The sequence below is a fragment of the Terrapene carolina genome, unplaced genomic scaffold (assembly GCF_002925995.2).
Source record: "Terrapene carolina triunguis isolate 2854851 unplaced genomic scaffold, T_m_triunguis-2.0 Scaffold58, whole genome shotgun sequence".
Taxonomy (NCBI): Eukaryota; Metazoa; Chordata; order Testudines; family Emydidae; genus Terrapene; species Terrapene triunguis.
Genome location: NW_020664409.1, coordinates 97,851,985 through 97,865,445, shown reverse-complemented (window position 1 = coordinate 97,865,445; position 13,461 = coordinate 97,851,985). Strand labels below are relative to the sequence as shown.

The 13,461-nt window shown below is 41.9% G+C and overlaps 1 protein-coding gene across 1 annotated transcript in view; it reads left to right on the top strand.

Annotated features, from left to right (window-relative positions):
- The window catches only part of ADCY8 (adenylate cyclase 8), a 199,077-nt gene that overhangs the window by 182,173 nt on the left and 3,443 nt on the right, over nucleotides 1-13,461 (top strand). The window contains exons 14-17 of the mRNA XM_026659238.1: nucleotides 1,098-1,256; nucleotides 5,006-5,152; nucleotides 11,808-11,900; nucleotides 12,511-12,625. Coding sequence (XP_026515023.1) covers nucleotides 1,098-1,256; nucleotides 5,006-5,152; nucleotides 11,808-11,900; nucleotides 12,511-12,625 — 514 coding nt within the window. The remainder of the gene's footprint in view (nucleotides 1-1,097; nucleotides 1,257-5,005; nucleotides 5,153-11,807; nucleotides 11,901-12,510; nucleotides 12,626-13,461) is intronic.

Here is a 13,461-nt window from a genome sequence, read left to right as displayed (position 1 = left end):
CATAAAGTCCACAACAGTTTTATATACATATGATGCTTTAAAAGGGTCAATTTCACAAAGCTGAAAACAATTATGTCAGCTGGGAGGAAGAATTTAATTGGTAAAAATGTGAATAATAATTGGGAATTGTTTAAGAAAACTTCGTTAGATGTCCCCAAAAGCACAATCTGACAATCGAGGAAGAAAGCTGTATTGGTTAAAATAACAACCTGGTTTAGAGCTATAAAAATAGATAAATATATGAATTACATAAAACCAATGGAAGAAAATGGAAGTTGATAGTAGTGAGTATAAATCAGAAGGAAGAACTTATAGAAAATTTATAAGAGAAGCAAAAGGGATCCATTTAAGAACAATAAGAAGGATTTTTAAAAACATATTAGGAAAAAAAAGAGTCCTAACAATGGTATTGGTTCATTACTAGATGGAAATATTATGTAGCTACAAGACAATCGATATGCTTCCACTATCATATATAAAACCAGAAGCAAATGTCTATTTGCCCTAGCAGCAGAAACAGCTCACTTCAGGCGTCTCAGACTTGAAAGTCCTTCTTGAAGCATGTTGGGCTTTTCATACTTCTTTTCACTGAGAGAAGAGTGCTTGTCCTTGAGAGGTAAATTACCTCTCTGCAGAGTATCCTTATTCACCCTGGATCTGGTTTTTCGTGAAGTACATTCCAGTTGAAAACAGTCGTAAAAAGATGAATATATTTTCTGATTTAGGAGGTGGAAGAATATGTTGTTAACCTAGCTATTTATTCTGTTACTTTATCTCATTTCTGACTCCATAATATCATTCTTTAAGTAATGCAGGTGTGTTCTAGGGGGAAATAACTTATTGAAATGTTCCAACCACTGAATATAAGATAGCAATATGACTAATATTATTGGGCCCTTGATTCCTTTGCAATTCTCACTATACATGACCTTTTGCTGGTATTTGTTCATAGGAGAAAGAAAATTACTTAGGAGTCATAGTTCTGGTGTCTATAGCACTGAAGAAATTTAGGTAGTAGCGACAGGCTTCCATGATTACAATCCCATGTCTGTGTTTATCTCATCAGACTTAATGTTTGCCTTTCCTCATAACTATAGCTTGAATACACAGCCCGCCTGGACTTTCTGTGGCGTGTTCAAGCGAAAGAAGAAATCAATGAAATGAAGGAATTAAGGGAACACAATGAAAATATGCTACGAAATATTCTGCCAAGTCATGTTGCCCGTCACTTCCTGGAGAAGGATCGAGATAACGAAGTACGTATCCGTTTGTTTCTCATACTTTTTTCCTAACAGGCAAAAGAAAAATAGTGTCCTTTAGGATGCTGCGAGAATGTTAAAGCTGTTGCCTCTGTCTGACATTATTTATTCCATGCAGAAAATAATGTTAAAAGAACATTAATGTTGCAAAGCCCTCAAAAGATAGGAAATGCCAGAATTAACTAATACCTGTGCAACCTTAATACACTCTGCTCATACATATTGTGACAAAGTTCCTCCTCTATCTTGGTGGGTCCTGTGCTTATTGACCGATTTTCTTGCCTCAGAGATTCACCATGTGGGTTGGGGAACAGCCCAGAGACCTTCCCCTCTGGAAGAACCCACAGTCCAGGTCAATTGGGAGGTAGCCCAGGGCCCTGTGGACTGCAGCTGTCTATAGTGCCTCCTGTAACAGCTGCATGACAGCTACAACTCCCTGGGCTATTTCCCCATGGCCTCCTCCAAACACCTTCCTTATTCTCACCACAGGACCTTCCTCCTGGTTTCTGATAACACTTGTGCTCCTCAGTCCTCCAGCAGCACACCCTCTCACTCTCAGCTCCTTGCACCTCTTGCTCCCAGCTCCTCACACTCGCACCACAAACTGAAGTGAGCTCCTTTTAAAACCCAGGTGCCCTGATTAGCCTGCCTTAATTGATCTAGCAGCTTCTTCTTAATTGGCTCCAGGTGTCCTAATTAGCCTGCCTGCCTTAACTGGTTCTAGCAGGTTCCTGATTACTCTAGTGCAGCCCCTGCTCTGGTCACTCAGGGAACAGAAAACTACTCATCCAGTGACCAGTATATTTGCCCTCTACCAGACTCCTGTACCCCACTGGTCTGGGTCTGTCACAATATGTATCATTAGTCATGTTCAACATCACACAAGAAGTTTGTGGCATAGCCAGGAACAGAACCCAGCTTTCCTGGGTGTCAGTCCAGTCCCTTAAATCCAAGAGAACATCCTTTCTCTTCTTACCGCTGTTTGCCTCATTTACTATCCATCCTGTGCACTGAATGAAACAGGTTTTGTTTTTTAGAACAAATAGAGACCATGTAATTAAAGAATGTATCCTAATGGGCCTCGGCAAACTTAATAAGCATATGATAAGAATCAGAATGAATACAGAGCTACACTGGACAGGCCCCTGAGACAGAGGAAACAGACAATAACAGCTGCTGGTAGTGGAGGCTTTGGAGATCCTTGATGGAGATCTCAGAGGGGTTTACTCAAGGGATGAAGGAAATCTGAGAAAAAAAGAAAAGGGAGAAAGCGTGTCTGAAAGGAAAGTGACCAGAAATAAGTCAAATTCTCACAATAACATTAGTAGGGGCCAAGCTGAGCCCTTGTCTAACTAAAGGGAAAAGTCGATCTAAGCTATGCAATTTGAGTTACATGAATAGCGTAACTCAAATCAACATAGCTTAGATCTACTTACCACGGGGTCCATAATATGCGATGTCGACGGGAGACACTCTCCCGTCGACTCCCCTTACTCTTCTCAATCAGGCGGAGTACAGGCATCGAAAGGACAGTGATCAGCGGTCGATTTAGTGGGTCTTCATTAGACACGCTAAATCAACTGTCAATGCATCGATCGTCGCAGTGTCAATCCTCCAGTAAGTGTAGACAAGCCTTGAGTGTGTTCTAAAACAGTGGTTCTCAAAGCCAGTCCGCCACTTGTTCAGGGAAAGCCCCTGGTGGGCCGGGCCAGTTTGTTTACCTGCCACGTCCGCAGGTTCGGCCGATCACGGCTCCCACTGGCCGCGGTTCACCGCTCCAGGCCATTGGGGGCTGCAGGAAGGGCGGCCAGCACATCCCTCGGCCCGTGCCGCTTCCCGCAGCCCCCATTGGCCTGGAGCGGCGAACTGCGGCCAGTGGGAGCCGCGATCGGCCGAACCTGCGGACGCGGCAGGTAAACAAACGGGCCCGGCCCACCAGGGGCTTTCCCTGAACAAGCAGTGGACCGGCTTTGAGAACCACTGTTCTAAAGTACGATAGAAATCAGGCTTGGGATTGGAGATATACATGACCTTTGAACTGTGCATCACGAACCAATGGTTCACAAATAGTTCTAGAATCAAGATACCAACAATAAGCTATTTGCAGTACAATTAAATGGGTTCAGAATCCCACTTGTCAGACAGTACTTTTTTGAAAATAGATGTAACTAGCCAAAATAGGTCTGACAGGACAAGCCATCGTTTTTTCTAAAAGTTATGCTTTAAAATATCAACTAGGAAAAGATGACATCATCTTCAAAGGTTACATGTCCAGGCACTTAAGCGTTAAACCTATTGGGGAATTTCCTACTCTGCAAGAATTAAATTGCTAAGAAAACACGATGTAATTCTGCACAATTGAAGGTGTGTGTGCATATGTCAGAAAGAGAGCCAAAGCAAAGCACTTTTTTTAGTGTGAAATAAACTCCAGGTCTGGGCCCTGCCATCTTCTGTCATGAATATTTTAAATAGAGATATTCTATCTCCTAGAACTGGAAGGGACTATGGCTGCTGGGAGAGTACATGCTCCATCCTACTGAACCATTGAGATATAACGTACATCCACACACATTCATATTCAGTGCTAAAATAATTTTCAAAAGAAGCCTTGAAACCAGATGCCTGGTAGGTCAATGCTGATGCATTCAATACACTTGCCGTTGTATTTCAGCTGCCACCTCTGCTTTTTTGCAAGGCAATTTCCTGGAGCGATTATACCTGGGGAGGATTTATGAATGAGCTGGCTGGCATTCACATCTGGAAGATTACTGTACAATCAATCTTGTAATTCATGTCTGGCTATTAACTTAATTCTCCTGCTCTCAAAAAATGACTCCCCAGATGTGTACTGTAAGCACTTTCTCATGGACTTATTATTTCTATCTTGATGCTTCCTACCAAAAATAGAACAACTGAGCAAGGGAAGGCTCAGCTGAATGGTTTTATAGACAGCACTTGGGGAGATAGTACATATGTGTATGTATATATATATATATACACACTCATTCATTCTCACACTGTCTCTTCTCCCATAATTAGGGCCCCAGGCTCCACTCTGAGTACTGCAGCTGTGACAGGGGGAGTTTGACTTCTGTGGTATGCTTCCCCTGTCCCTGCAGAAGCACCTCCATCACAGATGGAGGAGGGGCTGGGTTAAGAAAGTCAGCTGTGTTCCAAAGAACTTGAAGTGCTTTACAAACTTGAACAAATTAAGCCTCACAGCGCCCCTGGGTTGTTGTTGTTATTCCCATTTTTATTGTTGGGTAAATTGCTGCACAGAGAGAAGAGATGTCCTGATGACTAAAGAGTGAGTCAGTAGAAGAGTCAAGAACAGAAATCAAGAACCCAGTTAGACAACAGCACTATTTGAGCCTTGCAGATACACATTTCCAAGGCTTCTTCACAACCATGAGGGCTGAAAATGTGTTTCTTTTAAATGAAAGCTGAAATTCTTACATAATCACATGACTCAAGCTGATGGGGCTTTAAGAAAAGCACCAAATATTGCAAGAGCCTCATGATAAAATTACAAATGTTGGCAACCCTCTTGGCAACCTCCTCCGAGGGAACTCAATAGTACCTATGAAATGCCATGTGCAGAGCTGTTCATTAAACAAATGTCAAGCTGTTCTTAAAAAGATAGAGACATGGGTTGTGAAGTGCAGACAATGAATTTCTGCAGCCCTTTGCCACCTATGGGATACATTTCCACTCCAACTTGTTTTTCTTCCCTATTGTTCCCTTAGGAGTTATACTCTCAGTCCTATGATGCTGTTGGCGTGATGTTTGCTTCCATCCCTGGGTTTGCTGATTTTTATTCTCAAACTGAAATGAATAACCAAGGAGTGGAATGTCTCCGTTTGCTGAATGAAATCATTGCAGACTTTGATGAGGTAATACCAGCTAATAGAGAAGGGGACTTGGTGGACTTTAAATAACGAACACCCAGATCAGCAGGTCTGACATTTGATTAATCATATTTACTAAGTCCCCGCAATATTTGTGCCTGGTCATTACTGTAATTGCTATTCAAGTTGTATCTTTTCTTCTACTGAAAGTGCCAAGCACTGATATTAATTACACCAGTAAGGTGAAGTTAAGACTGAAATTAGTTGAGTGACTTGGATTTACACCTGTGTGATTGCAATCAGAATCTGTCCCAATACATCTAGATAATATAGATATAGACTATACCTTGGTATTGATGGTTAAAGAGGATGAAGTTATCTGCACTAGTTTTGGGAAAGGAGTGGTCCAGATATAGAAAGTAATGGCATTGTTTTGAAGCCAATGAATTTATGGACTCAAAGAATATGAAAGAAAAAATAGTGAACCGTGTCAAATCAAATGTCTAGATTCTTGAAAGAAGATGGTAAACGAGGGATGGGAGAGATGGTTGAGTTTTGATTGAGGGTGCTGGCCTGATCAGATAGGGAGGATACAGGTTTAGATATATTAAGCTGAACTAAGTTTCATAGTTATGCTAATAGTCTGTGAGGAAAGGACTTAAAGTAGAGGGCTATATTTAGGTATCGTTTCCCCAGAAAGGACAACAAAGGTTGATTTCAGAATAGGCGCCAAGGGGGATAAGATAAACAAGACGAGAGAAGCCGGCCTAGGACAAACCCCTAAGGTTTAATGGCAGAGAAGTAACCATTGCCAGTTGCAAGAGAGGAGCAGTTGGATAGCAGAGTGAGAGCAGGAAGCAAGTTGTCCAAGGCTATTGCTAACTCTGCCAATCAATTAATAGGGATGTCAAGATAGATGGTGTCAAATTCTGTACTGCGGTCAGGAAGGATTAGAAGAGAAAAGGAACAAGGGCTAGACTTGAGAAGATCTTTGAGCAGAAGGACAGTTTAAGAACTGTGAAGCAGCTGGAAGCCAGAGTGGAAACTACCAAGGATAGAGACTGTCAACCTGGGGGATACAAACAAGTTTCAGTAGGTTGCGACCGCTCTGCCCTTCACATATTGCTAAATGGCAGCAGTTCTTGATCCCAGCTAGATGGGAGAGAGGTCCTGGTTTCAGTGTGGAAAAGCTTGAGCACCGCGGATCCAGGGCATTGCTTTTGGAAAAGCAAATTAGAGCGCTCAGAAAAAAAAATTGGATTTCCAGGATTTTGCTAAGAAAGAAAAGATTGGAGATCAGATGGAGAGAAGGTGGGGACGGACACAAATAAGGAGGAATCTTCAGAAAGGGTAGGAATAGTGGCAATCTTGAGACCACCAGGGAAAAGTACCAAAGGACAGTGAATGGCTGTCTGTTGCTGTGACGCTGAACTGGGTGTCAGGAGGAGATAAAGTGAGAGGGAATACAATCAAGGCTCACAGTACTCTTCTACTGAAAGGATGGGATCTCAAAGGGCACCAAAGGAAAAGGATGAGGGTGTGAGTGATAAGAACATGAATGGAGTAGGGGAGATACATTTTTCTAGGTTCTTATATGGCCCCCAGCACCACAGTGTCTAAGCGCCTCAGAATTTTAAATGAATTTATCCTCATATTGCCCCTGTGCCAGAAGCATTGTTATCCAAATTTTACAGGTGGGGAACTGAGGCACAAAGAGGCAAAACCAGGACCATTGCCTTCCTCTCCCAGGGTAGTGTGAGAGGGAGACTGGTGGTGGGTACATCTTGGATTTTGACTCACTGGCATTTGCTGAATGTAGACATCGTGGATAAAGAGGTGGATGAGAGGAGAAGATTGAGGATGTGTCCACAGAACTGGATGGGGCACAGCAATTGCTGGGGAGAGGTAGTGGTGGTCAGGGAGGAACAAAGAGGCACAATCTGAGGTCCCTATGTAACATAATTACCTTTCAAATATCATTGCTACTTAACAAGCTTTGCTACCTGCTAGGCTCCTGCATAGCTGTCTTTACAGGTATAAATATCTGATTTTATACCTAAGCTCACACCCAGTTGTCACCATATTTCTTTATTAATGGTTTTGTTTTTCTTTGTAGATCTGATTTCAGATTTTATGCCTCAAAGATAATGCAAAGTTTATGCTATGAATTAATTTTAAGAAGTCCTGTCATGCATGGGAGTGCAATCTTGGCAGAATAATCATATTGCTGTAGCTATGATCACTAAAGACGTGTCTTTCACCAAGAATATGAATGTTATCTCACGTTCAAGTCCCTAACACCTACTCTCTGATTAATAAAGAGCCTATTGAGGAACTATGTTAAGTCTCAGACATCTTTAGCTGTATAATAGATAGGTTTTGGTGTGGATATTAAATGAAATCATGTGATCCCTTGCTAGCTGCTAACCTACTTCTAGTGTGGAGATGCAGTTTGCTTACTCCAGCTAGACTCTGCTCTGCAGCTCAGCTGTTTGAAAGGAAGCAAATAAGAGAGAATAACTGAAAAGAGTTAATGATCATACACAGGAAAGAAGGAAAGGCTGAGAAGCATGAACAAAATGTACTACAAAGAGACAGAGAAGTCATTAAGCTTCCCGTTTTCAGCTGTGCAATATCCCCTAGCTGAAAGTCTGCTAGCAGCATTTTCTTGCAAATATTGACTTAAGGACAAGGTGGAGGGGACCCACCCTTGGTGTGCATGATACTTCCTTGCCAATATTTCACCCTACTCCTTATTTGCAGACCTGTGAGCAAATCTGGACGCACAGCTTGGGAGCAGCACTGTTAGTGTTGGAAAAATGCTGCTTTTCAGCATTACATATATAAAGATTGTGAAAAACAATTGCTTTACTCAGCAGCTGTTAAGAGCTAGAAGGGTGATTATGAAAAATGGTGACATCTTAGTCAACGTTTCTGCACCCTGCGTGTATTCGGAGTCGGAGCTGCTGACTTCAGTGACCAACATCCATTGTGACTGCTTATTATTCCTGTTTGCCCCAGTCAGCTGAGAGAGAGTGAGATGGATTGTTTCCTATTAAAGATTCTGCAACTGGAATGTAGTTGTCATTAGTGATGGCATGTGAGCCGGAACAAATCCAGTTTGCCTGTCAGAACCTAGATTCAGTTTGCAGATCTGGCAGGTGGAGGGGAACAAATTAATTATGGAGTCACTGAATGATAACAACCCGTTCTTTATTCAGTTTGAGATCAGGGCTCAGATTTGCACCTACCTGAGCAGAGGACCTTTTCTGCTGATATTCCTTCCCCACCCAGTTGGGTTTGAGAGCTGCATAAAGGAACATACTGTGCTGAACCATTTGGTTTATACGTTGATGGGACAATATAATTATCTTCTTTCCTTGACACACAGATACAGTGTCTTCTAAATGTCCTTCTGCATCATTCTCTTTGGTACGCCTTCTGTGGCCGAAGAAGCATGAAGGAAGGGAGGTTAGAGCGCTAGTGGTGAAAATCCTGTTCCGGATTCACCCAATTGCTGCATGTACACTTTTAAGTCATGTGCTGTGGCTGTGATGTAAACCACCTCTTTCACCACCATAGCAGTCTGCAAATAAGGAGGAGTGGTGTGCATCAGGAGAACTTTTCTGGGTGTAGTCAGCCTGAGGAAACCAATCTGTCTATGCTCAAAAACTGAGATGAGTGTTGATTGCTTTCTAATTTGGTGAACAGGACTGCTATGGTCTGGTCTTCTGTCTTCCTGGTAGTAGATCTATGTTGAGGAGAGAAAAACAAACAGAAGACTTCTCTGGCTGAATTTCAACCATTTTGTGCTTCCTGTGCTTCTGGGAAGCTGTATGCTACTCAGAGAATCACAATCCCGCCCCTCTTCACCCTTTGTCCTGGGGAGAAATAACCTACATTGTGGGGAATGAATTCAAGTCTGCCCACCCCCTACCCCTCTCCTCCAACTCCCCACACAGGAGGAGGAAGCAATGGCCTCATGGAGCCCTGCTTTCCTTGTGTGCCTAGAGCAGCAGTCCAAAGAGGACTCACATGGGTGTAGAGGCAGGTGTCTAACTTCCTCTTATATCCTTGTACAGTCACATAAGGCCAGGCCATAGTCTGGCCGCAAATTTATGTATTTGGGGGCATGTGACTCTGGAACTTGCTTTCCCCAAAGCTCCAAAAGTCTGTTGACATTCAGAACCTGCTGTAAGGCCTGTCTAGTTATCCAGGCTTCTCCCTGATGGGCGAGCCGGGAGGTGTTGACTTCTGGACTGGCATGGGGAGTCTTTCAGTGTGACAACGTGTCATTTGAGAATGCAGTTATACGTGATTTTCTATTTTGTAGACGTGCTCAGAGGCACTAACAGGCACATTTACTATATGGACACTGTGCTGCCTTTTTATAGCACCACTTTTCGGAGTCCAGGATGAATATTATTATAATTATTCAATGTATCCCAGAAGCCACAACCAAGGCCAAGCCCTCAGTGTTTTGTATGCTGTACAGAAGCACACATAGACGCTGTCCCTGCCCTGAAAATTGCAGATCTAAGGCCAAATTTTTCTGATATCTCATTTTCTATCTAATCAGTTTAATCTAAGGTGCTTACCACCTTAGTGGTGTCTTGGTGCTCATATTACTTGTTTTGGTATTTTAATAAGGGCTTTCTACTTCACGGACCATTTTTCCTTTCTCTTTATGCTGCAATGATTTAAGCCATGTTTATGATATCAGTCTTTTGCCATAGCCATTATTATGCTGTCGCAAATATAAATTATGATTTAACTGCAGAATCACATTTTCACACTTCACTGATTAAATTGTACTTGCATAATATGCCCAGGTGCATGCAGAAGAGAAGAATGAGGGGGGATCTGATAGCTGCTTTCAACTACCTGAAAGGGGGTTCCAAAGAGGATGGATCTAGACTGTTCTCAGTGGCAGATGACAGAACAAGGAGCAATGGTCTCAAGTTGCAGATGTGGAGGTCTAGGTTGGATATTAGGAAAAACTTTTTCACTAGGAGGGTGGTGAAGCACTGGAATGGGTTACCTAGGGAGGTGGTGGAATCTCATTCCTTAGAGGTTTTTAAGGTCAGGCTCGACAAAGCCCTGGCTGGGATGATTTAGTTTGGGATTGGTGCTGCGGGGGTTGGACTAGATGACCTCCTGAGGTCCCTTCCAACCCTGATATTTTATGATTCTGTGATTCTAATATTGCGTGTGTACACTTGAGGACCAATTTTGCATTTTCTGCATGTTCAATGACATCCCCTGACCTTGGATATGTGAAGAATGTGGGGTCAGGCCCTTAATTAGTTTTTGGGCTCAAGGTAGGTTGAGTGTTAGAATATGTGCCCTAAATTGCCTGGGCAAATTAGTGAACACAGGAAGGGGGGGCGGAAGAACTGAGTCAATTTGAATATTTTCCCACGATATTAAAATCCATCTTTGTAAGATGCCACAGAGCAGAAAATGAAAAAGAAAGCATTGTTTTAAACATGGATGGAAGCAGCTGATAAAAAAGCTAAAGCTGAAATATAAGGGTATTTAAAATAATAGAAGAAAAAAAGAAGATAGCTTGAGATATTCTCTGTAAATGATCTAAGAGCCAATGGCTTCTTTGTGCCTGAAAAGAGCACGGTTCAGATATTTGTCATGCTTTTTAAATTACTGTGTTGCTCACTGCAGTTTACAAAAACACTTTGGAAGCTGAAAATGAAATCTGTTTCTTTACCAAAATTGTTTTCCCCCAACGCCTGTTCACACTGATCTGTTGCCATCAGATTGCTCATGAAGGCTGCGTTACAAGCAGTGATTCCTTTCTTTAAGAGAGCATTGAAGCTTCTGGCTTTTGGGCAGGGAAAGGCACATAAATGGCTTTGCAAGCAGATAGAAGAAAATAAAAGTAGATCAGGTGTTGGCCTTTCCATGGTTGGAAGGGCATATGGGTTTACATTCCCTGCATAGGTGGCAGTGCACCATTCCATTAGAGACAGGTGGTGTGATTTCCATAAACAAGATACAATGTTTCCAAGACCCCAGATTCTTGACTTACGTACAATGTGGTTAGTTTGATGGGAGGTCATCTGTGATAAGCTTGTGGTATGCATCTTGCTTTGAATAAAGTAATCCCTTTAGCTTTTAATCAATGGGAACCTCAGACGCATGAATTGGAAGAACTTTGCATAGTAATATATTGTATAAGGGTGTTAATATTTTGCCTAATAAGAGAGAACTCTCCTCTAGGATTCAAGGAGATTTTGTAACATTTTGGGTGCTGGTTGGTTGTTGTTTTTTCAGTTTGTTTATGCTCAATTTGTGTGTGTACATGTATGTATATCTGTGTGCGTGTGTGTGATGGAACTGCAGCAATTGCCTGAATTTAAATTGGACTTGAGTGTGTGTATTTTGTACTATCTATAATATGATGTGCCAAGCAGCCCTGCAGGGCACAGCAGGGTTTAACTGAATGTATTTTGTGACTATCTAGCATGAAAACATTGAAAGCTTTAAGCTCATTGTACAAAGAAGTTCAAGCGAACTGTGTGCCATTGTCAATTACACAAGATGCTCTACCAAATTAGATCTTCCTTACAATGAACTGTGAGAATAAGTATTAGTTTAGATCTTTTTACTTGTACAATTTAACTGTACAGCATTTGGCATCAGGTACTATAGAAGTAACAGCCTTTTGTCTCATTTGCATTAGTTACTAGGTGAAGAAAGATTTCAAGATATTGAAAAAATTAAAACCATTGGCAGCACATACATGGCTGTGTCAGGATTATCACCTGAAAAACAGGTAAGGGGCTAATTCAATCTTTTTAAAACAAGCAGAGATGTCAATGTGATGCTCTTCATCCATTCCTGCAAAGTAAACGATATTGGTGTCATTTTTAGATGCTCACAGGGTGGTATTTACTAGAAGAAAATAGATATTTGGAACTTCTAGCGAATGAAAATCACAATTGTTCTCGAAGAATTCTCTCTCCTCTTTTCTTCTTTCACTCTCAATGCTGTTTCTCCCCTTATTCCCCTGACTCCCATTCTCATTACTTTTCCTCCTAAACCAAGTTGTGTTTCTCTTTCCTCACCCCCTCCCAGCTTTAATTTTATCCCCTGAAGTCCCACCTCCTGCTTATTCCCATTATTACCCATCAAATTCCTGATTTCAAGCAAAGCATCTACAATATTTCACAGCAAGGCATCTCTGTACTGAAATGTGTAAGCAGTGCACCATAAATGGAATGTATTATCTCTCCATTAACAGTGAACCACTTCACTGAGATTTAATAGGGTATGATGAGACTGCTCTTATGAATTATGATTTCACATACTTAGCTCTGGGGAGAGAGTTGTTTTATAGCAAATGCAAAACACACCTAATGTATTCCGTTTTAATTCACTCTTAGCAATGTGAAGACAAATGGGGACATTTGTGTGCTCTGGCTGACTTCTCCATAGCTTTGAATGAAAGTATACAGGAGATCAACAAACATTCGTTCAACAACTTTGAACTCCGCATCGGTAAGTACAGTGCAAGCATTTGAAATAAAGTGAGTTGTTTTTTGCAAGCACACACCCTTTATACATAAGAACTTAGGAATGGCCATACTGGGTCAGACCAGTGGTTCATCTAGCCCTGTCTCCTTTCTTCTGACAGTGGCCAGTGCCTGATGCTTAAGAGGGAATGCAGAGAACAAGGCAATTATTCAGTGATCCATCTCCTGTCATCCAGTCCCAGCTTCTGGCAGTCAGAGGTTTAGGGACCCCCAGAGCATGGGGTTGCATCCTGACCATCTTGGGTAATAGCCATTGATGGACCTATTTTCATGAACTCATCTATTTCTTTTTTGAACCCCCAGTTATACTTTTGGCAATGAGTTCCACAGGTTGCTTGTGAAGAAGTGCTTCCTTATGTTTGATTTAAACCTGCTGCCTGTTACCTACCTGCTGCCTATTATAACCTGCAAGGACATTGTATATTGACCATGTGGATGTACAGAACTTCAATACCACCAGCTATTTTGTCTTCTGTGGTCACATTGACTTCAATCATGAGCAGGGATACAAATCCAACCCTCCGGCTCCCAAAATACAGGCTCCTACTACTTAGCCTAAAGGAGAATCTTCTGGTTCTCTTTTTATAATGTTTATAATCTCTTGTTCAAGCTACTGTACTAATGGATGATAACATTCTGTACACTCTCGCATGAACCTGACAGAGAGGCTCATTGTGTGATGGTCTGAGCACTAGACTGGGATCCAGGAGCAACTATAGCTCATCCTGGATCTGATGCTGACTCATCTTGACTTTTTTCATTTAATCTCCTTGCCTCAGCTGCTTCTCCTGTAAAATAGAA